The sequence below is a fragment of the Nomascus leucogenys genome, chromosome 13 (assembly GCF_006542625.1).
Source record: "Nomascus leucogenys isolate Asia chromosome 13, Asia_NLE_v1, whole genome shotgun sequence".
In the NCBI taxonomy this organism is placed as follows: domain Eukaryota; kingdom Metazoa; phylum Chordata; class Mammalia; order Primates; family Hylobatidae; genus Nomascus; species Nomascus leucogenys.
This window is the reverse complement of record NC_044393.1, coordinates 30324918-30351437: the sequence shown is the minus strand read 5'-3', so window position 1 is coordinate 30351437 and position 26520 is coordinate 30324918. Positions and strand designations below refer to the sequence as shown.

Genomic DNA, 26520 nt, shown 5'->3' with positions numbered 1-26520 from the left:
GGTTTGGCAATATTAATCTAGCACTGTTAAAACAGAGAGTAACTGGCTCTAACGGACATGAGTATTCTGGATGGCCAAAGAGATAGGTACCTTATTGCAGGAATAAGTCATTAAATCAGTAGGCCTAAAAAATATCCCTCATATTACCGTAACTCTTTTTTCTGGTGTCTTGCTCACATGCTACCTTCTGATTGACTGCTTAGTGTTGTGGGGACCTTGAAATTGGGAAGGAGATGCGATGTAAAAGATGGGCATGAGTATCCCATCACTGGAAAGATCTATTGGCCCAGACCCATCTCAAGCACTACCTGTTGCAGGAAGTCTTTCTTAAAACTACCCACCCCTGCCCATGGCACCTGTAGAGTTACATTTCCCTTCTTATTGCTCTGGGAGCACTCTGCTTTCTTTTTAACACTCCAGTGTTACTCTGTTACCATTTTTATCTGACAGCAATCTCATTGAGGACAGAACGAGTTTTGCATACTTTTATAATATGTGCTTTACAAAATTCAAATGAACAAACGAAGGAAAACACAAACAAGAAAAAATGAACAAAGGTTCCCTTGTTTTGCACGTAACCTGAGTCTTTCATTTTGGCTTTCTTTTAGTAAGCAATGGAATCAACCATTCTCCTCCTACCCTGAATGGTGCCCCATCACCGCCACAGAGATTCAGCAATGGTCCTGCCTCCTCCACATCATCTGCACTCACAAATCAGCAGTTGCCAGCCACTTGTGGTGCTCGACAACTCAGCAAGTTGAAACGCTTTCTTACCACTCTGCAACAGTTTGGCAATGACATCTCCCCTGAGATTGGGGAGAAGGTGCGGACTCTTGTTCTTGCACTGGTGGTAAGTACAGCCTCACTGTTGTTCTCAGCTGCCTAAGTATGTGGCTCAGGTCCAAAGTGAGCAGAGAAGTTCTAGATATTTCTGCTCATTTTCAAACCCATAGTAATATGGCAAATGCTACAGACTAGACTAGTTATTGAATAACTTGTATAAAACTGTTTAAATATAGGTTTCTTTTCTTTTCTTTCTTTTTTTTGAGACAGGGTCTTACTCTGTCACCCAGCCTGGAATACGATGGTGCGAACACAGCTCACTTCAGCCTTGACCTTCCAGGTTTAAGCAGTTCTCTTGCCACAGCCTCCTGAGTAGTTGGGACTACATGAGCGTGCTGCCATGCCCAGCTAATTTTTTTAATTTTGTAGAGATGGGATCTCTCTATCTTGTTCAGGCTGGTCTCAAACTCCTACCCTCAAGCAGTGTGCCTGTCTCGGCTTCCCAAAATGCTGGGATTACAAGCATGATGTTTAATTGTAGATTTTATATCAGTGCTTATCAAAGAAACAGTCGATAATGTTTACTTCTTATTTAAGGTGTTGATTTAATTCCAATAAGCAACTTTGGATTTTTCTTAAAACTGGTCTCAACAGGGCCACTGGTGTCCAACCAAGTTAATGCAAGGTTTTGTAATTTAATATATTCAGTGCTTAGTGCATTGTTTCCAAACCAAGGAGAGTAGAGAAGTAGCAAGTTTAATTTTCAAAACAATGATTTCTAAAATTACAAGTTACATGGCCTAAATAAATACTATCAAAATAACTAGTATCAAAGGGATTGCATTGTTCAGCTCCTCGTGCATATAAACTTGCTTAAGAATTTGCAAGGTACACATAATTTTTCTTTCTTTCTATACTGCACGTGGTGAACCTGTGGCATAAAGGAGTGATTTTCTGACATTGACAACTGGGTGGGGTTTTATTCTCAGTGTTTATAAGGGAAGTACTGCCAGTTCCCAATGTTTCTAATTGAATTTACCTCCAGTAAAAGCATTCTGTGCTCCTTTGTGTATGTTAACCCCTTTATATGGGATAAAAAGATGAATCACAGCACTAATCCTTGAAGCTGCAGCTCTCCAAGTGTAAATCTAGGGACCCTGAAGATTCTCCAGGATCCTTTCTGGAGATCCAGAAGGTGAAAACTATTTTCATAATATAGCAGTAGACTAAATGCAAAAGTAGATAGAATACAACTGGCTTGTATTCTGCTAGATATTAAAGAGACTTTCTATTATGCTAGATATTAAAGACTTGCAAAATGATAAAACAGTGCTACTCTTCTTACTGCATTTATTCTGGAAAATACAGATTTTAAAAATCACACCTCAGTCTGTACCAATATAGTTATTTTTTATTTTAATTAAATTCTCAGCTTTAATTTCTGATATGGTAATGTCAATAAATGTAATCCATATAAATTAGAGGAATTCTGAGACCAAACAGTTTAAGAATTATTGCCTTAAAAAATTTCTCAGTCTAAGGCTGGGTGTGGTGGCTCACGCTTGTAATTTGGGAAGCCAAGGTGGGAGGATTGCTTGGATGCAGGAGTTCAAGACCAGCCTGGGTACATAGTGAGACTATCTCTACAAAACGATTTTTTAAAAGTTAGCTGAGTGTGGTGGCACATGCCTGTGGTCCTAGCTACTCAGTAGGCTGAGGTGGGAGGATTCCTTGGGCCCAGGAAAGCTGTGTTTGCACCACTGCACTTCCAGCCTAGGTGACAGAGTGAGACCCTATCTCAAAACATAAATTAAAAAAATTTATCAGTCTATTATGAAAGGAACAACTTTCATACAAGGCAAAATGCAATAAATGACTTTTTCATCGTTTGTGAGGTTTAGTCCTGGTTACGTATGACTGTAGGTTATTTTCATTGCTATATAGTGTCATATTGTAGGAATACACCACAATTTATACCTTTGGGCTATCTGACATTTAAGTCATTTGTAATTTGGGGCAGTTTTGGGGTCTCCAGCATCACCCCCATGTGTGGAGATTTGCCAGAAGGAGTCACAGGACTTGACATACAGTTGTGCTCACAGCTAAGATCTGTTACAGAGGCATAGTAAGGAGACATAGTGAGAGAGACACAGTCTGGAGGAACCCATCTGCAGGTTTCCTTATGCTGTCTGCCTCTCCTGAATGGTAACACAGAGCTCCCTTTCCTTAGCAACAAAAATAACAGCAACATATATGCAGTGTTTCTGTCAAGGGAAGCCTATTACAGACTCAATGCCAAGGTTTTTGTTGGGGCCTGGTCACATAGGCAGTCTTTGCCTAGCACCTGCCAAATTTTACCCTCTTAGAAGGAAAACCCATGTTTAGCATGAACCATACTGTTCGCAGAACCACTCTACACACAGTCACCCTTATCAGTTAGGAGAAGTTTAGTTCTTTTTTGTTTTAAACCTGTTTATTCCTCAAATTTTAGACTACAACAGAAAAATCTTACTGGATCCAGAGTAAGGTTATTGGAGTTAAATGTCAAAATGAGCTTGAACGTAATTGGAAACAAAGCAGACATCAAAATGTTATGATGATTCCAGCAGCAAATTACTTTAAGTATTATCTATTCTTAAAAATAAGACTAAAAGTAAAAATCTCAAAAATTCATTTGTGGTGGGCGGATCACGAGGTCAGGAGATCGAGATCATCCTGGCTCACACGGTGAAACCCTATCACTACTAAAAATACAAAAAATTAGCCGAGCGTGGTGTCGGGCGCCTGTAGTCCCAGCTACTCGGGAGGGAGGCTGAGGCAGGAAAATGGTATGAACCCAGGAGGTGGAGCTTTCAGTGAGCCAAGATCGTGTCACTGCACTCCAGCCTGGGCGACAGAGCAAGACTCCGTCTTAAAAAAAAAAAAAATTCATTTGTAAAAAATTTGAATCTTTTTTTAGTTATGAAAAGTATATGTAGGTGTGTCCAATTATTTCTTTTAAATGGCCACATTTGGGTTACCTTTTTTTCCATAGTAAAATATACATTATAGAATATACCATTTTAACCTCTTTTAAGTACACAGTTCAGTGGTCTTAAGTACATTCATATCGTTTGTCCTGTTCACCATGTGTCCCTGTTCGCCATTGTATATTTAGAGCCTATGAGCACCACAGGGTTAAGGAATTTATACAATTGCTTTTTTTGAATTGTGATGAAATTTACTATATTAACTATTTTTAGGTTTACGGTTTAGTGACAATAAGTATATTCATATTATCATACAACCATCATCACCATCCATCTCCAAAACTCTTTTCATCTTGCAAAATTGCACCAATTAAACAATTATACCCCATTCCCCCCTCTCCCTAGACTCTGGCAATTACCATTCTACTTTCTGTCCCTATGGATTTAACTACTCTAGGTACTTCATACAAGTAGAATCATACAGTGTTTGTCTTTTTGTGACTAGCCTATTTCACTTAGCTTAATGTCCTTAGGGTTTATCCATGTTATAGAATACGTCAGACTTTCCTACTTTTTAAGGCTAAGTAATATTTCATTTTATGTCTATTATCACATTTTATTGATCTGTTAATCCCCCAATGGACACGTGGGTTGCTGCTACCTCTTCAGTTAAGAAAAGTTTTATATCAATGTAGGAAACTGTTTGCCATCCAGGGTCCTAGATGCCAGCCAATGTCTCAACCTTACAAGTAGGCCTTTCTAAGGCTAGCAGTTTTAGGCCTACTATGTTAACTCTTTTTTGTACAGAGCCATTACAAATAATGTTCCTATGAACATTCTTATACACATGTGGAAGCATCACACGCAACACTGGAATTGTGGTTTCATATGTGTGGTGTGTACCTGTAGTCACAGCTACTCAGGAGGCTGAGGCAGGAGGATCACTTGGGCCCAGGAGTTTGAGGCCAGCCTGGGTAACATAGCCAGACCCCCATCTCTAAAAATAAAGGCCACATAATTTAGTAGCTGGAGTTTATCTGTGCATTCTGTGTCCATGGTGTAAAAGAAGTAAGGTACTGAGAGTCCCTAACTATACCAGGAAGCAAGCACGGGCATTTTGCACTTCAAGGTAATGGTAAATGTTTTGTGCTTCACTTACTTATTATTATTTGGAGAATGTACTTTCTGGAGGATAGTTTGGCAATGTTTCTGGTACCATTCATCCTAAGAAAATAATAAACAATATACACCAAGATAATCAGTTCAACATTAAGTACCCCCTCCTCCATTGAAGCTAACTGAAAGGTCTGTAAAACCCTGAGTAAAGTACAATTTATCTGTTGTCGTTAAAAATCAAGTCTCATTCTGGTTCAGAGGCAAGGTAGAAAGACAAACTTCTCCCTATTCCCCCCAATAAATAACAAAAAGCCGTGGACATTACCTATAAAACAAAAATAATTAGACTCTTCACCAGGTGTGGTGGAGTGTGTCTGTAGTCCCAGCTACTTAGGAGGCTGAGGCAGGTGGATTGTGAGCCTGGGGGACAGAGCAAGACCCTATCACTTTTAAAAAAAAAAAAAAAAGAGAGAGAGACTCTTAAAGGTAGAGATTCACTCGTGGGACCCAAGGGACTACATAAGCAGTGAGTTCGCTGAGTTTTGTATTTTTCTGATATATCCCAGACCAGGTTATGCAGAAAATGTTGAGTTTAAGGGTAAAAATATAGGTAAGTAAATAAACTTTCCTTAGCTGGCACAGTGGAGTATGCCTACAGTCCCACCTACTCAGGAAGTTGAGGCAGGAGGATCACTTAAGCCCAGGAGTTCGAGGCTGCCATGAGCCATGATCACACCACTGCACTCCTGCCTGGGTGACAGAGCAATACTCTGTAGATAGAGAGCGAGCGAGAGAGAGAGAGAGAGAGAGAGAGAGAGAGAGAGAGAGATGGATGGATGACAGAGCAATACTCTGTAGATAGATATAGATAGATAGATAGATAGATAGATAGATACATACATACATACATATATATATACATAGGTAACTAGCTAACTAACTTTCCTTCTCCTGAGTTTTCTAAATTATGTTTGGTGTTGGCAGCAAAAATTACTTTGCCTGATATGGTTGTCACTATATGTAGAGGAAATAATTGCCAATTTTTATTATAAACCAGGAGGATAAAGATAGACAAGGTTTCTGTATTTCTGTATTTTGGTCAGTGGTGGTTACATGAAAATACACATATGGCAAAATGGTATAGAACTATAAGTACATTGTACCAATGTTAGTTTCCTAGTTTTGAGATTGTAACCCTTTGGGAGGCCAAGTTGGAAGGATCACTTGAGGTCAAGAGTTCGAGATCAGCCTGGTCAACATGGCGAAATCCCATCTCTACTAAAAATAAAAAATTAGCCAGGAGTGGCAGCGCACACCTGCAATCCCAGCTACTTGGAAGGCTGAGGCACAAGAATCACTTGAACCTGGGGGGCTGAGGTTGCAGTGAGCTGAGATCACATCACTGCACTCCAGCATGGGTGACAAAACAAGACTGTGTCTCAAAAAAAAAAAAAAAGATGTAAGCATTGGAGAAAGCTCAGTAGAGGATACATTGGAGTATAAGTGTTGCCCTTGAAATCCAGAGACCAGATTCCCCCAACATCTTACCTCTCAACATTCTTCTCTCTGCTCTGACACATCTTTCCCAAAGCTGCATTTCAATTTCCTCAAGGACAACACTGCTGTACAGAACTCCTTGTCCCCCTAAGTTTGATTCAAATACATCTTCTCTGGCCAGGTGTGGATAACACCTATAATCCCAGAATTTGGAAGGCCCAGGCCAGCTTGAGGCCAGGAGCTTAAGACCAGCCTGGGGAACGTAGCGTGACTCCTTCCTCTACAAAAAAAAAAAAAAAAATTAGCCGGGCGTGGCCAGGCGTGGTGGCTCACACCTGTAATCCCAGCACTTTGGGAGGCCAAGGTGGGCAGATTACGAGGTCAGGAGTTCAAGGTTGCAGTGAGCTGTAATCATGCCACTGCACTCCAGCCTAAGTGACAGAGCCAGACCCTATCTCTGAAAAAAAAAATTTTTTTTAAGCAATATGTCTTCTCTGTGAGTCAGTAGTGTCCTGTACATGTGTACCTCCCTCATACTATAATGAATAGCTTAGTTGACTCTTTTCCCACTAGACTATGAGATCTTTGAGGGGAAGAAACAAACAATTATGCTGTTAATATAAAATAAGGTTTTATAAACTAGCTGAAGGAGGAAGGTGTTTATCCCTCTCATACAGGACTGCCCTATATCTACTATGTATGTAACCCTGAGTCCATTTCTCTGGCCTAACTCACTGTTTACCTGTGTCACACAATCCATCCTTTCCGCTTGTCTACCCACAAGTATATTTAAAATCATTCATGTAGCCCTTCCATACATTTAATCCTATTTGTGTTTGCTTTTCAAGACTTGATTGCTTCCCTTGCAGTAGGTATAAAAGAGTATCATTCTCTTACACTTAGTTTTTATTCCTGATTACCAGAATTACAGGTTTCTTTTGCTGTATTGTGCAAATGTCATATACTTGAAACAGATACACAGTTAACTTTAAAAAAATTTTTTTGGTATGAAATGTGGGAAAGTGTTCAAACATTTTCCTTTAATATGCTTAAATTGGACATACCCCTTTTCCCTGAAGGAAAATATATTGTTTACCGAATAATAAATATGATATATTTGGAAAATCCAACATAATTGCATACTCAGAAATAACTGTTATTATGATTATTCTTCCAGGCATTAAATATATGATATAATATGCATGTGTGTGATTTTTGTAAGTGGATTCTTAGAAAATATAATGTTCTGTTTCTAGTTTTTCACTTAACAGTACTGTAGATACCTTTTCTGCCTTAATGTGTACAAATCTGCTCTATCCCTTCCCTGCATAAGCATTCTGATACATGACTCTTGTAATTTTAATGTAGCTTCCTGTTGGTAGATCTATATATTTTCCTCCTTTTTTTTTTTTTTTGTTAGGAAAATATATTGTGATAGCGTGGGGGTAAGTTGCATGTTACATACTATGTTTTTGAACACTTATGAAGTTTCTAAAAGTAAATTCCTAGAAATGGTAATAGCTCTTTCAGGGGAGCAAGCAAGAATTCAGAATAATCCCCACATTTCATTTTGTTCGTTTGTTTTAATTTGTTACCATACAGTGTTATTGGGAATTGAAATACAAATATTGTGTTAACTTTGAAGAAAATATTTTTATTTGTTCATTCCTCATTCCTTTTTTTTTTTTTTTTTTTTTTTTTGAGACAGAGTCTCGCTCTGTCACCCAGGCTGGAGTGCAGTGGCGCGATCTCGGCTCACTGCAAGCTCCACCTCCCGGGTTCGCGCCATTCTCCTGCCTCAGCCTCTCCAAGTAGCTGGGACTACAGGCGTCCGCCACCACACCCGGCTAATTTTTTGTATTTTTTTAGTAGAGACGGGGTTTCACCGTGGTCTCGATCTCCTGACCTCGTGATCCGCCCGCCTCGGCCTCCCAAAGTGCTGGGATTACAAGCGTGAGCCACCGCGCCCGGCCTGTTCATTCCTCATTCCTAATTTGAGGCCTAGACTTTTGGGAAAACACAGGACGTCCACCCTTTTAGAGAACAGTGATAACTTACCAGTGGGGGTTTGCCTGTTGGGAGTTATTCTGATATGCATAATGCATACAGGCCACTTGAAGGTAGAAGGCAACTATTCTTTCTTCTTTTGCTTCTGGTGGTTTTTTTTTTATTATTATTTTGAAGATTTGGGGGAAGTTATGCCAGGAGGTAGGGGGCAGAACTTGAAAAATAAATGAACTTTCGAAAAAATGTGACACTGGGTTATTGAGTCCAAAACATCTTAGAGTTGACATCCTAGGCCGAGTCAGTATCTCTGTAAGAGGGAGCATTGTAAGCTTGATTCCCTGTTCCTGAAGTGACTTGCAATGAACCCCTCAGTATCAGGGACCTGAGTTCCTCTCTTCTTGGGTAGTGAGAAAGGCAGTGCCCTATTCTGCAGCCTAGGCTGCTGGGCAAAGGGGAGAATTTGGTGGTGGTGAAGGGAATCAAGGAGGGTTTCTGTCATAAGAAACCAGTGTGGTTTACCTTTGCCAGGCGTCTGAGTTCCTAATAATGTTCCTGCAGTTATCCTTTTTCTTATGATTTAAAAGACTTTAGCAGCTGAGCACGGTGGCTCACCCCTTTAATCCCAGCACTTTGGGAGGCTGAGGCAGGAAGATAGCTTGAGCTCAGGAGTTCAGGACCAGTCTGGACAACATAGCGAGACTGCGTCTCTACTAAACATTTAAAAAACAAAATAAAAAGACCAGGCGTGGTGGCTCTCCCTTGTAATCCCCACCACTTTAGGAGGCCGAGGCGGGTGGATCACAAAGTCAGGAGTTCACCGTCAGGAGATCACAGGAGGTGGAGGTTACAGTGAGCCGAGACCGCGCCACTGCACTCCGGCCTGGGCAACAGAGCAAGACTCCATCTCAAATAAATAAATAAATAACATTTAAAAAAAAGTAAAAGAGTTTGGCACTATACGTTTTGGAAGTCCAGTTTTGGAAGTTGAACAAGGTTATTTATCTTTTCAGAACTCAACAGTGACAATTGAGGAATTCCACTGTAAGCTCCAAGAAGCCACAAACTTTCCCCTTCGTCCTTTTGTGATTCCATTTCTCAAGGTAATTTGATAAGATAATTACTGAATATAATTTATCTTGAATATTTCCTCAAATTCTGCTAATCCCTGTTACGTGATTTAAATCAGAGGCACTTGCCACGTTTTTAGATCTTTATTTTGGGCTGGTTAGAGAGGTCTGAGTGCAGTTAACAGATAAACGTCAGGTTTAGTGAGATGAGAATTGCAAAAGCCTTAAGTTGTGGTCTGTGTGCAGACACTGCTGCTAACACACAGAAGTAGCTAGCGGAGAGAATAGGAGGTGCTTTGGCTGGAAGTGTGAGAGTGGAAGGGAGGCTGAGCTCCTAGCAGAAAAAATAACTGGTCACTAATCTTTTGGGTATAGTCAGAGTGTGAAGAGTGTTATCTGAGAAGAGGCTGTCGGACAAAAGGCAAGGTCCTTGCAGTTTAGACTTACTCTAAGGTCAGGAGAGGATGTAGGAAGACAGTGTTTGTGTCTCCCTGAACCCCAGATAGTCTAGTTTCTAAAGATGTCTTCTGCAATAATGTTCTCTGGAGCATAAATTTTGGAGAGATTGTTCTGTGTTATCATGCTTACATGATAAATGAAATGAGGCCATGTTATATATGTTATATTTACATGGAATAAAATCTTTTAAACAGCTTTTAGCAGGGCACGGTGGCTCACACCTATAATCCCAGCACTTTGGGAGGCCAAGGCAGGTGGATTGCATGAGCTCAGGAGTTCAAGACCAGACTGCCCAACATGGCAAAACCCCCATCTCTGCCAAAAAAAAAAAAAGAAAAAAAAATTAGCCAGGCACTTGTAGTCCCAGCTAGTTGGGAGGCTGAGGCAGGAGAATCACTTGAACCTGGGAGGCAGAAGATGCAGTGAGCTGACATTGTGCCACTGCACCCCAGCCTGGGTGACAGAGTGAGACATTCTCAAAAATAAAATAAAATAAAGAATAAAAAAAGAAATATTTAAGAGTAAGCTGCAAGGCCAGGTGTGGTGGCAGACTCCTGTAATCCATGCACATTGGGAGGCCGAGGCAGGCAGATTACTTGAGGCCAGGAGTTAGAGACCAGCCTGACTAACATGGTGAAACCCTGTCTTTACTAAAAATAGAAAAAATTGGCACATGCCTGTAGTCCCAGCTACTCGCAAGGCTGAGGCAGGAGAATTGCTTGAACCTGGGAGGTGCAGGTTGCAGTGAGCCAACATTGTGCCACTGCACTCCAGCCTGGATGACAGAACAAGACTCTGTCTCAAAAAAGAAAAGTAAGCTGCAGACATTATACATCTAAATACTTAAATACAGGTATCAAATCAGGAAAGTAACATTCATATAACACTGTTATCTATAGACCTTATTCATATTTCACCACATGTCCCACTAATGTCTTTTACAACAAAGAAAAACTTGGGAGGGAGCGTAGTTCTGGATCTGACTCAGGATCACCCATTGCATTTTGTTGTCATGTCTCTTTAGTCCACTTTAATCTGGCACAGTTACTCAGCTCTGTGATCTTGACATTTTTACAGAATACAAGATAGTTATTTTGTCTGTGCACCTGGGGTTGGTTTTCTCTGGTGTTGATTTGATTAGAATCATTTTACAGAAAAACTGTATTCAATTGTTACTGTATTTTGAATTTTGTCAATATTTATGGAAATTTGTTTTCTCTCTTTTATGAGTATCTCTATTATACCTTTAATTTTACCTCCTTTTTTGGGGGGCTGGGGGGAGATAAAATCTCGCTCTGTCGCCCAGGCTGGAGTGCAGTGGCGCGATCTCGGCTCTACAACCTCCGCCTCCCAAGTTCAAGCGATTCTTCTGCCTCAGCCTCCAGTGTAGCTGGGAGTACAGGCACGTGCCACCACACCCAGCTAATTTTTGTATTTATAGTAGAGACTATTAATAGTAGAGACCATATTGGCCAGGCTGGTCTCAAACTCCTGACCTTGTGATCCACTCTCCTTGGCCTCCCAAAGTGCTGGGATTACAAGCGTGAGCCACCGCGCCCAGCGTCTAATTTTGCCTCTTAACAAAGCCTAGAATATTTACTGTCTGATCAAATAAATATGCCCCTTTTACTTTCTTTTACCTTATTTTCATTTCCTAAGAAAATGTAACAGCATCATACAGATGAGTTATCTTGCTAAAGTACTACTACCAGTTTTTTAAAACCTTATATTGGAGCACAGCAGATACATAGGAAAATGCATCTGTCTAAGGTGCACAGCCTGTATCATGGCTCAGTTCTAATGGCATTGAAGCCTTGGCTGCTCTGAGCAGCCTGTGGTGCCTTTTTGAGCCCTGAAACAGCTGTGCTGGTTCTATCTTGGTCTCCTTTATGTATGTCAGAGCTGGTAGACAATTATTTCCCCAAGACTCTAGAATCAAGAAAGATTTGTGAAATTTGTGTTAATAGGAAATAATTAGCATGTTTTTCATTCATCATGGGACACATGTCAGCAGTGTAAAGATCTGACATGGTGTTTTTTTTTTTCAATTAAGTTTTTACAGTTGCAACAAGATTGAGGTTATAGAACAGACTTTAAAAGAGTTTTATATAGTCAGATTCCCTATTCTTAACTCTGTTATTTTGGAAAACAGCATGAGGTAGGTTGTTATGGCAGCTTTTTGGCTAGCATTTGGGGTTTTGTCAATTTATTTCTGCTTTAAAACAGTCACTAATTATGGTGCCTGCTAAATTAACCCTCAGTGAAGGGATGGCTACTTGCATGTATTAAAACTCTCCTTTCACTTGCTCATCTGTCCCTTGGGATTAAGCCTTTGCTTATGAGCTCAGCCTGCATTGCTTTTAAATTTGGTGAGAAAAATATAATTTCTACTTTATGGTTTTTTTGTTAAAAATGGGAAAAGTAAATTCTATATATGCAGGAAATCAAGTTCTGAGCTTTAAAAGATGTATAGGGTTTTAAAATGTGATTTGTTCCTATTACAGGTTTTCTCTAAGTATGAGAGACAGGAAAATATCTACTTAATGAATTATCTTTTTACATTTTACATCACTCCCAGTGCTCCTTTTCAAACTCCCATGTTTCAGAATAATCACAGTTTCCAGAATTCCGTGGCAGCTTTTATACAGAACTGGAAGGAAGGTTGAGTAGTGCTATCAGAGATGAGTGGGGTCCAGAAGAGAGAAACCAGGGCTTGGAATGACTCCCACATAGGCAGTAGTAATTCTCTCACTGACTAAAGTCTTCAGAAGCATATATTTTAAAATTATTATGTTCAACAACCCTTTATTGAGCTTTGACTGTATACTAGGCCACAAAGGTAAATAAGGTACAGTCTCTTCCTTAAGCAGATTTACATCTGGTTGGGGCAAGAGACAATTGAACCAGTAATTCAAGTGCAATATAAGAGATATCACTGACTCACAGAAGAAGCATATGAAAATCAGACTGCCAAGGAGAGAAAGGCTTTTATCTTGTATCATCTGCTTTGTGAAAGCCCTTTAAGGTGCTGAGCCCTCTTGTGTAGGGCCCAACACTGGAAAAACTGCCTCTTCCTTTCAAGGCCAACCTGCCCCTGCTGCAGCGAGAACTGTTGCACTGCGCTCGGGCGGCCAAGCAGACCCCATCCCAGTACCTGGCTCAGCACGAACACCTTCTGCTCAACACAAGCATTGCATCACCTGCTGACTCATCAGAGTTGCTCATGGAGGTACACGGAAATGGGAAGAGGCCCAGTCCGGAGAGGTGAGCAGATGAGCTTTGCTGTCCCTGTCTTCCTGGAACCACACTGGCCCTCCCCTTTGCTTATAAAAGAAAGAGAATTTGATTGCTGTGGTTGTAATGTCTCAAACTTTTTTTGAGACAAGGTCTGGCTCGGTCACCCAGACTGGAGCGCAGGGGCGCAGTCTTTGCTCCCTGCAGCCTCCATCTCCTGGGCTCAAGCAATCCTCCCACCTCAGCCTCCTGAGTATCTGGGATTACAGGCACGTGCCACCATGACCAGCTAATGTTTGTTCATTTGTTTTTGGAGAGATGAGGTTTTACCATGTTGCCCAGGCTGATCTCAAACTTGTGAGCTCAAGAGATCTGCCCGCATTGACCTCCCAAAGTGCTGGGATTATATGGATGTGAGCCACCATGCCCAGCCCAATGTCTCAGACTTTCTATGGTTATTTTTGCTTTATTCCAATACCTAGCTGCATAATACATCTAAAATCTATGGGAGTAGCTTCCAGACATTAGTATTTTTCAGAAATTCTTCAGATGCCTGCACACCCGGTCAGAAACTCTACTCTAGAGAATTTATGGGTCGACTGTTCCAGAAGCCTCAGGAGTACAGTTCTGCCTTTTCTTGGATGCTGTTTGTAGAAACAATTGAAAAAAAAAAAAAAGAAAAAAAAAGAAAGAAATACAATCTGCCAAATGCCTTTTATGTCAAACGCATTTTTTTCTGATATGAGAAGTTTTGAAAAAGTATAGCAATTAATTATTAATATTTGCCAATGACTCACCTTTACTGAGATTTAAATTAATACGAATTTATTTTAGAAAATCCCTATGAGTGGCTATAAAAATATTCTATGGGTTATCAAAGAAGGCAATATTAGATAGGCTTTAATGACATTTTTTTAAAATTAAAAAAAAAAGTAGAAAATTTATTACAGTTGAATCTGAGTGACCGAAAACCCTGCCACTACACAATTGGACCCACTGTTAATTTGACTGGCTTTAAAAAAAAAAAAGAAAGAAAGAAAGATGCAACTGGATTTGTTATATGAGCCTTTTTCCTCCCATGTAGTTTCTTTCCAGTAACTCACCTCCACAGTAACAAATTTGACCTTAATACTTTCCTAAGTATGGTTGAACCCATAACTCAGAAAAATGCTGTCATCTCCTTAGTCTCTCCTTTACTTTATGAGGGTTAATGTTTCTGTCTGGTTATGAATGGATTTGACCTGTTTTTTCATGCTGGTATAAGTCAGCAATTTACCTGAGGTGCCTGGCCCTTGAAGACAATTCAGCTCATGCCTCATGTCACACCTTTCCTTAGAGGCTTCCTGTTTATGCCAGCGTGTAGCAAAATACCTAACACATAGTAGGTTCTTGGGAAATGTCTGCATGAACACTTGTTGACAGGAACAAATATGCACTTCTGCTTCTTCTACAGGAGAGAAGAGAATAGTTTTGATAGAGATACAATTGCTCCTGAGCCTCCTGCCAAGAGAGTGTGTACCATCAGCCCTGCTCCTCGGCATAGTCCTGCTCTCACTGTGCCCCTCATGAATCCTGGGGGCCAATTCCATCCTACCCCTCCGCCTCTTCAGCATTACACCTTAGAGGATATTGCAACTTCTCACCTGTATCGGGAACCCAACAAGATGCTAGAGCATCGAGAAGTTCGTGATAGACACCACAGTCTTGGTAAGCAACCAAAGCAGCATGGTAAATTCAGACTGGATTCTTGGATTTCTTTCCAACTCAATGATAAAGTCAAATAATATCATGATTGCTTTTTCCCACTGATTGGATAAAACAATATTATACATAGACTGTTAGAATCATAGTTCATCTTATTTGATATTAATCTCATTTGATACCTTGTTGCTATGATATGATGGAAGTACAGCTAGGTGTGGTGACTGGTGTCTGTAATCCCAGCTCTTAGAGAGACTGAGGCGGAAGGATCACTTGAAGCCAGTCTGGACAACATAGTGAGATCCCATCTCTACAAAAAATTTTAAAAACTAGCCAGGCTTGGTGGCATGTGCCTGTGGTCCCAGCTACTAGGGAGGCTGAGGAGGGAGGATCACTTGAGTCCCGGAAGTCAAAGCTACATTGAGCCATGATCTTGCCACTGCATTCAGCCTGGGCGACAGGGTGAGACCTGTCTAAAAAAGAATAAAGGGGTATCGCCTATTCTCAAATGGTTCAGAAGAAGAGAATGAAAAAGCAAAGAAGGTAAAATATTAACATTTGAGAACTCTGTTTGAAGATAGGTGAGAATTCTTTGTGCTCCTTTAGCAGCTCTTCTATAAATCTGAGTTTATTCCATAATAAAAGTTTTTAAAATTAGGCTAAGCTCAGTGGCTCATGCCTGTGATCCCAGCACTTTGGAAGGCCAAGGCAGGAGGGTCACTTGAGGCCAGAAGTTTGATACCAGCATGGGCAACGTAGGGAGACCTCATCTCTACAACAACAATTAAAAATGAGGCAGGAGGGACTGGGCGTGGTGGCTCATTTCTGTAATCCCAGCACTTCGGGAGGCTGAGGCGGGCGGATCACCTGAGGCCAGGAGTTTGAAACCAGCCTGACCAACATGAGACCTTTCTGGCTAACATGGTGAAACTCTGTCTCTACTAAAAATACAAAAAATCAGCTGGGCGTGGTGGCAGGCGCCTATAGTCCCAGCTACTCAGGAGGCTGAGGCAGGAGAATGGCGTGAACCCGGAAGGCGGAGCTTGCAGTGAGCCGAGATCGCGCCAGTGCACTCCAGCCTGGGCAACAGAGCAAGACTCAGTCTCCAAAAAAAACAAAAACAAAAACAAACAAAAAAAATGAGGCAGGAGGACTGCCTGAGCCCAAGAGGTCAAGACTGCAATGAGCCATGATGGTGCCACTGCACTCCCCTCCTGGGCAACATAGTGAGACCCTGCCTCAACACAATAAAAAACGTTTTTAAAATTAAGCAGGAAAGATGCAAGATTTCACCTTGGAGGAGAAAGTGCATGGACATTTAGGTCAGGAGGTGAGGCATATCGAAATCCTGGCTCTGCATCCTAACTAGCTGTGTGATATCAGGCAAGTTGCTTGGTCTCTCTGAGCCTCAGAAGATAATTGAGGTCAGGAGATTGAGACCATCCTGGCTAATATGGTAAAACCCCGTCTCTACTAAAAATACAAAAACTTAGCCGGGTGTGGTTACGGGCGCCTGTAGTTCCAGCTACTTGGGAGGCTGAGGCAGGAGAAGGGCGTGAACCCGGGAGGTGGGAGTTGCAGTGAGCCGAGATCATACCGCTGCACTCCAGCCTGGCGACAGAGTGAGACTCCGTCAGGGGTAAAAAAAAAACAAAAACTGGCTTGCTTTGATTGGAAATACAACAGTGAGGGGAAGAAACTGGCTTGCTAATGGTTTCTCCTGCACATTTTTTGCCAGTATGACTTGAGAAAGAAGTATGCTAAAAACTAGGTATGGGGTCTCACTATATTGCCCAAGCTGGACCCCTGGGCTCAAGTGATCTGCCTGCGTCAGCCTCCTGAGTGGCTGGGACTATAGGCCAGCCCCACTGCACCTGGCTTTTATTACTACATTTTTTGACAGATTGTACAAATCATGAGGAACTCAATATATACTGAAATAAACAGATTCTCACACTAATACATAGTCACTATGAATATTATGTCTATAAATTAAGACTGGTAATGGGTGTTGTGTTAATGACTCAAAGACTAAGCACTGTTACTGTATGTGACTTAAGTTTAAAATAGTAGACAATTCTTATTTGTATACCCTTAATTCACACAGTTGTTCCATTCCTGGAAATTTCAGTATGTATCAAAACTATCCCCCCACCAAAAAAAATTTTTTTGAAGTTACTGATAATATTAAGCTGTTTCCAAGTGGTTGTACCAATACAAACTCTAATTTTGGTGGTTAATTATTTGCATTGCACCACATCCTTGCCAACACTTAATATTATCTGACATTTTAATTTTTTCCAATATGTTAGATGTGAAATGCTATGTATGACATACCTGTTTATTTCTTTTACCTCTTTTTCTTTAGGGCTATTTCATGTTTTACAATTGATTTGTTGGAGTTTTTTATATAATCTGAATAGTGATCCTTTGTTGGTTATATTGTCATTTTGTGGGTCCCCCACCCCATTGTGAATCATTGCCTTAGTAGTGTGATCGAAGTTATTATGAATGTGTGCATATTTACTTGGTAGAATTTGCTTCTGTTGTGTTTTTCCTGCTATCTTTGAATTTAATCTCTAATTTCTAATAGGTCTAAATGGAGGCTATCAAGATGAGTTGGTAGATCATCGTTTGACAGAAAGGGAATGGGCTGATGAATGGAAACATCTTGACCATGTAAGAATCTTGTAGTGTGTAATGTCCCTAACGCTTTATTACTTTTTTTTGAAATAGGAGTCTCGCTCTGTCACCCAGGATGGAGTGCAGTGGTGTGATCTCAGTTCACTGCAACTTCTGCCTCCCGGGTTCAAGCAATTCTCCTGCCTCAGCCTTTGGAGTAGCTGGGATTACAGGTGTACGCCACTGTGCCTGGCTAATTTTTGTATTTTTAGTAGAGACAGGGTTTTGCCATGTTGGCCAGGCTGGTCTCAAACCCCTGACCTCAAGTGATCTCCCCACCTCAGCCTCTCAGAGTGCTGGGATTACAGGTGTGAGCCACCGCACTCAGCCTACTTAATGCTACCAATAATTAATGGAACATGTATGCTTGAAGTGAACATAACCACAGCCATGACATCCTTTGCTTTTAATAAAAGCTGGTTTAGCTACTACTCCCTCAGCTAAGGAATTACAGAGTCACTCCCTAATCTTTGTGATGGGATGATCACTTCAGGTCAGAAACCAAATAAAGTCATGTAGTATAATGGTTAAAAACAACAGTTTGTTGCCAGGCGCAGTGGCACATGCCTGTAGTCCCAGCTACTCGGGAAGCTAAGGCAGGAGGATCTCTTAAGCCCAGGAGCCAAGACTTCAAGTCTGGTCTGGGCAACATAGCAAGACGGAATTCATTTGTATTTGTTAAATTTTTATCAAAAGAAACTTTTTTTAAAATTTTTTTCAATTCTGCTCCTTCTGTAGTAAAGAGATTGTTTTTTAGCCCACATATTCATGTTTCGTAGTTTTAGAACACAGGTCAGTAACAAACTTCTAGGTAATTCAACCCACAAAAATTGTTTGTATTCCAGAATTATTTTGCACTCTGAAAGATAGCAGCCTTCCTCATCTCATCAAAATTCATAATTTCTGTTAGAAATCTGTGTATGCCTTATTTTATGGCTCAGCCACAGCAAATTTACAGAGTGCTGCAGACCCCAGGGACACAACAAATGCTGCAGCAACATGAAATCGTAGACTGTTGGCCAGAAGGCCATGCATCTGAGGTTTTGTCCAAACACCGGAAGCCCTGGTAGTTATTGTCCTCGATAGGTATGTCAGCCTCAACACCAATGTCCTTCCTAGCTGATGGAGAAACAGACAGCAATAAAGGGTTTTAAATGTAAACTTGATATTCCTAAACCTGTACTTTAAGGAACCTGAATTCCTCGTATTGCGTTGGCCTGATTTACAGTGTTGGTTGTTTGAATGTTCTTATCTCATCTCTGCCTGGCCCCCTCTCTGACTCAGGCGCTGAATTGCATTATGGAAATGGTAGAGAAAACAAGGCGCTCCATGGCAGTTCTGCGGCGCTGTCAGGAATCAGATCGTGAAGAACTCAACTACTGGAAAAGACGGTACAATGAAAACACAGAGCTGAGGAAAACGGGGACCGAGTTGGTCTCCAGGCAACACAGTCCTGGGAGTGCAGATTCTCTCAGCAATGGTAAGGGGAGAGTCTATGGGGAACCCAGAATAAATGTCAGCCTTTAGAGCCCACCAATATGTCACAGAAGGCTTTTTCTACTTGACTTTAAAGAAAGGTGGTACTCAATTGTGGATTTAGGGAGACTCAGGTGATTATGAAAAATAAATGAGAAAATATATGAAGCCCCTGGCATGTTTTGGTGGGTGGCGCGGGAAGAGGGTTTTTTGTTTTGTATAGACGGGGTCTCGCTGTGTTGCCCAGGCTGGCCTTGGACTCCTGGCCTCAAGCAGTCCTCCTGCCTCACCCTCCCAAAGCACCAGGATTACAGGCCTGAGCCACTGTGCCCAGCCTGGTACCTGGCGTGTTCAAAAAATGTTAATTCTTCTTCGTGGAGAATGAGAATATTTGTGATTTTGTTCTGTCTTTAACTCTCTACATACACGTGTGCTAGGTGTTGGTCAAAGAGTGTTTGGTTGTCAAATTCAGCCTGGCTGGATGTATGTACTAGGCACTCTTGTGTCATCACTTTTTTTTTTTTTTCTTGAGACGGAGTCTCGCTCTGTCGCCCAGGCTGGAGTGCAGTGGCGCAATCTCGGCTCACTGCAAGCTCCGCCTCCCAGGTTCACGCCATTCTCCTGCCTCAGCCTCTCCGAGTAGCTGGGACTACAGGCGCCCGCCACCACGCCCGGCTAATTTTTTGTATTTTTGGTAGAGATGGGGTTTCACCGTGGTCTCGATCTCCTGACCTCGTGATCCGCCCGCCTCGGCCTCCCAAAGTGCTGGGATTACAAGCGTGAGCCACCGCGCCCGGCCAATGTCATCACTTTTATTTCTCACAGTAGCCCTGAAAGTTGTTTACCTTACCTTCCCTCCTCCTGTCCCCAGCCCACCATTCAGGAAAATACCACTCAATGCACCATGGCCTGGTGGCCTCCTACAAAAGGTTTTACCGTACCACGCTGGGTTGTTTCCCCTTGCCTTTCAGAGTCTGAAGCAGCAGCAATCCAGAGTACATCCAGCAAGCCTCAGTTATTCCCCTCAAAATGTTCCAGCATATTCACCCAGTAACTGAGAAGGTGCCCTATCCAAAGGCATAGCTGAGTGACAGGCCATCTGTGATCACACTCTTCCCACACACTCCGAGTTCCCAAATGTTCACCATGGAGAACAAGTCTCTTACGACAGACCTAGCATGTTCCATTGAAGGCAGCTATTAGTCTCTAAAAGACTGTAAGGAAAACTTGAGGCAAAGCCAGAATTAATACGGTATGTACAGACAGTGGGAGCTAAAGGCTCACCTTTCCCCACCCCACCCACAGCAGCAGCTCTGGAGCCAACCATGGAATTACCACCATTAGGTGGAATATCTAGCACAACAAGGCGTCAGTCAACACATACGTAGAGTTATAGTATGATTTCTTTCGTGAAAACTCCAAAAACAGGCCAGGTGTGGTGGCTCACGCCTGTAATCCCAGCACTTTCAGAGGCTGAGGTGGGCAGATCACAGGGTCAGGAGATCAAGACCATCTTGGCTAACACGGTGAAACCCCGTCTCTACTAAAAATACAAAAAATTAGCCAGGCGTGGTGGCGGGCGCCTGTAGTCCCAGCTACTGGGGAGGCTGAGGCAGGAGAATGGCGTGAACCCAGGAGGCGGAGCTTGCAGTGAGCCAAGATGGCGCCACTGCACTCTAGCCTGGGCGACAGAGTGAGACTCCATCTCAAAAAAACAAACAAACAAAAAACTCTAAAAATAGACAAAGCTAATCTTCTGGTCTCCCTCACTTTCTGAACATTTGCAGATCCCTGTGCGACTTTCGGACAGGGAGAAAGACTTTTGGAGACTTAGCTAAAGTTTACATCCAAGCCATACCTCATCCATCAGTAAGTCCACATGTGTGCAGGCGAGAAGCATAGAGTACAGAGGGAGCTGCAGTCGTGAGCCAGTGGTTGCTGAGCCAAGATACAGCTCTTGCTGGAGTCGTTCAGGTCTTGCTGGAGTCATTTAAACATGGCTATGCGTGACCACTACTCACCTTTCTCACCTTTTGCATCAAGGCTTAGCTCTGGGGAGCATATTTTCTGATTTGCCTGAGACAGTCCAGTTTATGCCTGTATCCTGTTATAGTTATTACTAGCATTTCCCTCATTCTCAACAATGAAGGCAATCTGGATGATAAGTTATATTGTCACTCTAGGTTTAGCTCTTCATGGATACATGTTTTCGTCTATCAAGTTTCTGAGAGGACTATCAACCTGATTTAAATAGTATATTTTAGTGTCGTTTATATGTTTATCTCATGTTTATTTCCATGTTTATTACTTGTCCATTTTAGTATAGAATGACAGTATAATTCATATCCTAAATAAATGTACTATGCAAAATGTGAACCAAAACGACTCCAAAAAGTGCCACTGGTCTGATTACATGAGGAGCTTGGGCACAGTTGGCTTCATCAAGAAAGTTTTACTGTGAAATGAGTTCTTTTTTTTTGTTTGTTTGTTTGTTTTGAAATGGAGTCTTGCTCTGTTGCCCAGGCTGGAATGCAGTGGCACGTTCTTGGCTCATTGCAACCTCCTGGGTTCAAGCCTTTCTCTTGCCTCAGCCTCCTGAGTAGCTGGGATTACAGGCACCTGCCACCATGCCCAGCTACGTTTTGTATTTTTAGTAGAGATGGGGTTTCACCATGTTGGCCAGGCTGGTCTCGAACTCCTGGTATGATCCACCCACCTTGGCCTCCCAAAGTGCTGGGATTACAGACATAAGCCACCATGCCCGGCCTGAAATGAGTTCTTAGACACATAGTTGTTTTACATTCTGACATATTTTTATACCAATAATCACACTTTGAGTAGCATTGTCCTATATTGGGTAGTATTCTTAGACATTTCAAAGAATTTCACCAATGACTTTTTTTTTTTTTTTAAACAGAGTCTAGCTCTGTCGCCCAGGCTGGAGTGCAGTGGCATGATCTCAGCTCACTGCAACCTCTGCCTTCTGGATTCAAGGGATTCTCCTGCCTCAGCTTTCTGAGTAGCTGGAATTACAAGCGCCTGCCACCACACCCAGCTGATTTTTTTTTTTTTTTTTTTTTTAATTATTATACTTTAGGTTTTAGGGTACATGTGCACAATGTGCAGGTTTGTTACATATGTATCCATGTGCCATGTTGATTTCCTGCACCCATTAACTCGTCATTTAGCATTAGGTATATCTCCTAATGCTGTCCCTCCCCCCTCCCCCAACCCCACAACAGTCCCCGGAGTGTGATGTTCCCCTTCCTGTGTCCATGAGTTCTCATTGTTCAATTCCCATCTATGAGTGAGAACATGCGGTGTTTGGTTTTTTGTCCTTGCGATAGTTTACTGAGAATGATTTTTTTTTTTAGTAGAGACGACTGGTCTCCAATTTCTAACCTTGTGATCCAGCCCCCTCGTCCTCCCAAAGTGCTGGGATTACAAGCGTGAGCCACCGTGCCTGGCCTCACCAGTGACTTTTAAATAAGTAATTAGTGTTTTTGTTTGAGACGGAGTCTTGTCTGTCACCCAGGCTGGAATGCAGTGGCACGATCTTGCCTCACTGCTCCCCAGGTTCGAGCAATTCTCCTGCCTTAGCCTCCCGAGTAGCTGAGATTACAGGTGTGCCCTAACACAGCCAGCTAATTTTTGTATTTTTAGTAGAGATGAGGTTTCACCATGTTGGCCAGGCTGGTCTCGAACTCTCAGCCCCAAGTAATCTGCCCGCCTTGGCCTCCCAAAGTGCTGGGATTAATGCCTGGCCAAGTAATTAGTGTTTTTAAAGTCTTGGGTTAGCTGGGTGCAGTGTCTCACGCCTGTAATCCCAGCACTTTGGGAGGCTGAACCAGGTGGATCACATGAAGCCAGGAGTTCGAGACCAGCCTGGCCAACATGTCAAAACCCTGTCTCTACTAAAAATACAAAAAAGTTAGCCAGGCATGGTAGCACATGCCTGTACTGCCACCTACTTGGGAGGCTGAGGCACGAGAATCACTCCAACCTGGGAGGCGGAGGTTGTGTTAAGCCGAGATCACACACTGCACTCCAGCCTAGGCAACAGAATGAGACCCTGTCGCAAAAAAAAAAAAAAAAAAAAAAAAAAAATTCAAATTAAATAAATAAATACATAAATAAAAGTCTTGGGCTATGCAGAAATCCATGGTGTGGATAGTTATTGAAGTAAAGTGGTTTGGTGATTTGGAGAGAAATTGACTAGAGGCTTTAGATGGCATTATTACTCTTCCCATTTAAATTAATACAATGTAGGTTTCCCTACCTGAAAATTTATGATTCACAATGAGATTTTCACAAACAGATTTTGTTCAGGCAGCAAGGAATGTATTTAGGTGTTATTAAAGGATGCATAAATAAGTGCAAAAACCATAAGGAAAAGAAGACAATGCTTATCACAGAGATCAGGAGAATGGTTTCCTCTGGCTGTGTGGGTGGAGCATGCAGAGTTAGTGAGTTCTAGCTACATCTATTCTTGGGACAGGATTGTCAGTCTGGCTAGCATTATTTAAATATTACTATGGCTTGCCATGTTTTTCCTCTTAGGGATTTGGGGTTGCTGGTACTGTTCTGTTTCCAGAACTCAGGCTTATGATATTAAATTGTATATTAATATTTTTATTATATTGTATGTTAATATTGTATGAACTGGTCAGCCATCTAATTTTGCAAGTAAAATTTTTTTGTTTGTTTGTTTGTTTTTGTTTGAGACAGAGTCTCGCTCTGTCACGTAGGCTGTAGTACAGTGGTGCAATCTCGGCTCACTGCAACCTCCGCCTTTTGGCTTCAAGTGATTCTCCTGCCTTAGCCTCCCAAGTAGCTGGGATTACAGGTGCATGCCACCATGCCCAGCTAATTTTTATATTTTTAGTAGAGACAGGGTTTCACCATGTTGGTCAGGTCGGTCTCGAACTCCTGACCTGGTGATCCACCCGCCTTGGCCTCCCAAAGTGCTGAGATTACACGCATGAGCCACTGCATCTGGCCAAATTTTTAAACAAAGAAAAAAATACTTAATCAGCTATCAGTTTTTCCTCAGAATGACAGTCAAGCTCACATTCTGGGCCCTTCTGGATGTTAATGATTCTGAGACTCAAAAATCTGAATATAGTCCACCTGTGGTGGCTGACGCCAGTAATCCCAGCACTTTGAGAGGCAGAGGCTGGCAAATTGCTTAAACTCAGGAGTTCAAGACCAGCCTGGGCAACATGGTGAAACTCTGTCTCTACAAAAAATATGAAAATTAGCTGATTGTGGTGGTACGTGCCTATAGTCCAGCTACTTGGGAGGCTGAGGTAGGAGGATGGCTTGAGCCCAGGAGGCAGAACTTGCAGTGAGCTGAATTCGTGCCAGTGCACTCCACCTGGGCAATAGAGCAAGACCCTATCTCCAAAAAAAAAAAGAATCTGAATATATATGTTTAATGAGTTCAATAAGCAGGCAAGTTTGGGAAAACTGCCTCTAGTTAAGTCCACATCAAATGGACCTCATTCACTGTCACAGGGCTTCCAGGCAGCTTTTTAGTGACATGTGTGCACAATTAAGGGTGACCACTCTCTAGAGGTAAGCCTCTAATATTGGAGACTGAAATAAACAGAAATGGGAATTAATAGTAGCTCTTCAGGGAAAAGAAAACTACCAATAATGTAGCATTGTTAGTATCTCTGGTGAGAAAAAGAGAAGAACATTAGAAATCTACCCAACTCATATATCCAAATCATGAATTTCAAAAAGAGTGAGCAGAACAAGTAGAGAGGATGGAATAGTTATTGAAATAATTCCAAAAAATTACCAAGACCTGCAAGACAGTTCCAGGTTGAATCAGTCTACCAAGCAAACAACACAGGAAAATAAATAGACTTAGTCATTTAGCATCATTGAAAATTGGAAGACAATTCTGAAGGAAAATTATTTTAATTTAGAATTCTATACTTAACCAAAACAATTAAGTGTTAGATTAGTAACCTACAATTTTTCAAAAAATGCGCCTCCTGCCTACCCTTTCTCCACGGTATCTGCTGTAGGATATGCCTCAATGCGTGAAGTAAACCAGAAAATGGGAGACACTGAATTCCCGAAAGAGCATCCAACACAAGAAAGGAAGGAAAGGAATCCCTAGGCTGGTGAAGGAGAGTCCCCAAGCATTAGTGGCAAAGCAGGCCTAGACTAAAGCACCCAGTCCACGCTGGAACAGCCCAGAACCTTGCTGGAGATTTCCTTAAGAAAATGAAATTTATAAAAGATTTACACAACAGGAGGAGAATTTGAGATTGAATTGGAAGTAATTACATAGAGCAGCCTGGCACAATGGCTTACAACTGTAATCCTAGCTTTTTGGGAGACTGAGACAGGAAAATTACTTGAGGCCAAGAATCCAAGACCTGCCTGGAAACCCTGAGATAGTGAAACCCTGTCTGTGCAAAAAATTTAGAAGGGAAATTAGGCAGTCATGGTGGTACATGCCTAAAGTCCTAGCTACTCGAGAGGCTGAGGCAGGATGACCTGAGCCCAGGAGCTCGAGGCTGCAGTGAGCTAACGATCAGCTGCATCACTGCACTCTAGCCTGGGTGACAGACAAGACCCTGTCACACACAAAAAAGTAATTCGTAAAAATGCTGCCTTTCCTCCCCCTACATTTTTCCATAGGCTCAATGGTTAGCAATTAATGTATTCTTGTAGAATTTTCTATGTACATATTTAAAGATAATGTTTCCTAATGTTTTATTTTGAAATTTTTGAAACACATAGAAATTTTGAAAGAGACCACCCTGGCCAACATGGTGAAACCCCCCATCTCTACTAAAAATACAAAAAGAATAGCCAGGCAGGGTGGCACACACCTGTACTCCCAGCTACCGCTCGGGAGGCTGAGGTAGGAGAATCACTTGAACCCAGGAGGCAGAGGTTGCACTGAGCCAAGATCGCACCACTGCACTCCAGCCTGGGTGACAGAGTGAGACTCTGTCTCAAAAAAAAAAAAAAAAAAAAAAAAAAATCTGTGTGCACTTATGTTTATACGGTTTATGTTTTAGGGGATACTGTACCTTAAAAACCCATGTTTGGCCGGCCGCAGCAGCTCACGCCTGTAATCCCAGCACTTTGGGAGGCCGAGGTGGGCAGATCATGAGGTCAGGAGATTGAGACCATCCTGGCTAACATGGTGAAACCCCATCTCTACTAAAAATACAAAAATTTAGCCGGGTGTGGTGGCGGGCACCTGTAGTCCCAGCTACTCGGGAGGCTGAGGCAGGAGAATGGCGTGAACCCCGGGGGGGGCGGAGCTTGCAGTGAGCCGAGATCGCGCCACTGCACTCTAGCCTGGGCGACAGCGAGACTCCGTCTCAAAAAAAAAAAAAAACCCATGTTTATAGGGGAAAAAATTAGGACATAAGAGGTAAGTAAAAAGAAGAAAGTGAAGATCACTTTTAATCTCACCACTTTGAAATACTGTTAATTTGTTCATTTGATGGGGGTGTGTGTTTTAAAACTAAATATTTACTGTACTATTTTATAAT

At 41.9% G+C, this 26520-nt stretch overlaps 1 protein-coding gene across 3 annotated transcripts in view; it reads left to right on the top strand.

Annotated features, from left to right (window-relative positions):
• Positions 1–26520, top strand: part of CBFA2T2 (CBFA2/RUNX1 partner transcriptional co-repressor 2) — a 158856-nt gene that overhangs the window by 118275 nt on the left and 14061 nt on the right. For all 3 annotated transcript variants that reach the window (XM_003273537.4, XM_003273538.4, XM_030825469.1), the window contains exons 3-8: positions 609–850; positions 9383–9472; positions 12981–13162; positions 14586–14839; positions 17427–17512; positions 18800–18995. In XM_003273537.4, coding sequence (XP_003273585.1) covers positions 609–850; positions 9383–9472; positions 12981–13162; positions 14586–14839; positions 17427–17512; positions 18800–18995 — 1050 coding nt within the window. The remainder of the gene's footprint in view (positions 1–608; positions 851–9382; positions 9473–12980; positions 13163–14585; positions 14840–17426; positions 17513–18799; positions 18996–26520) is intronic.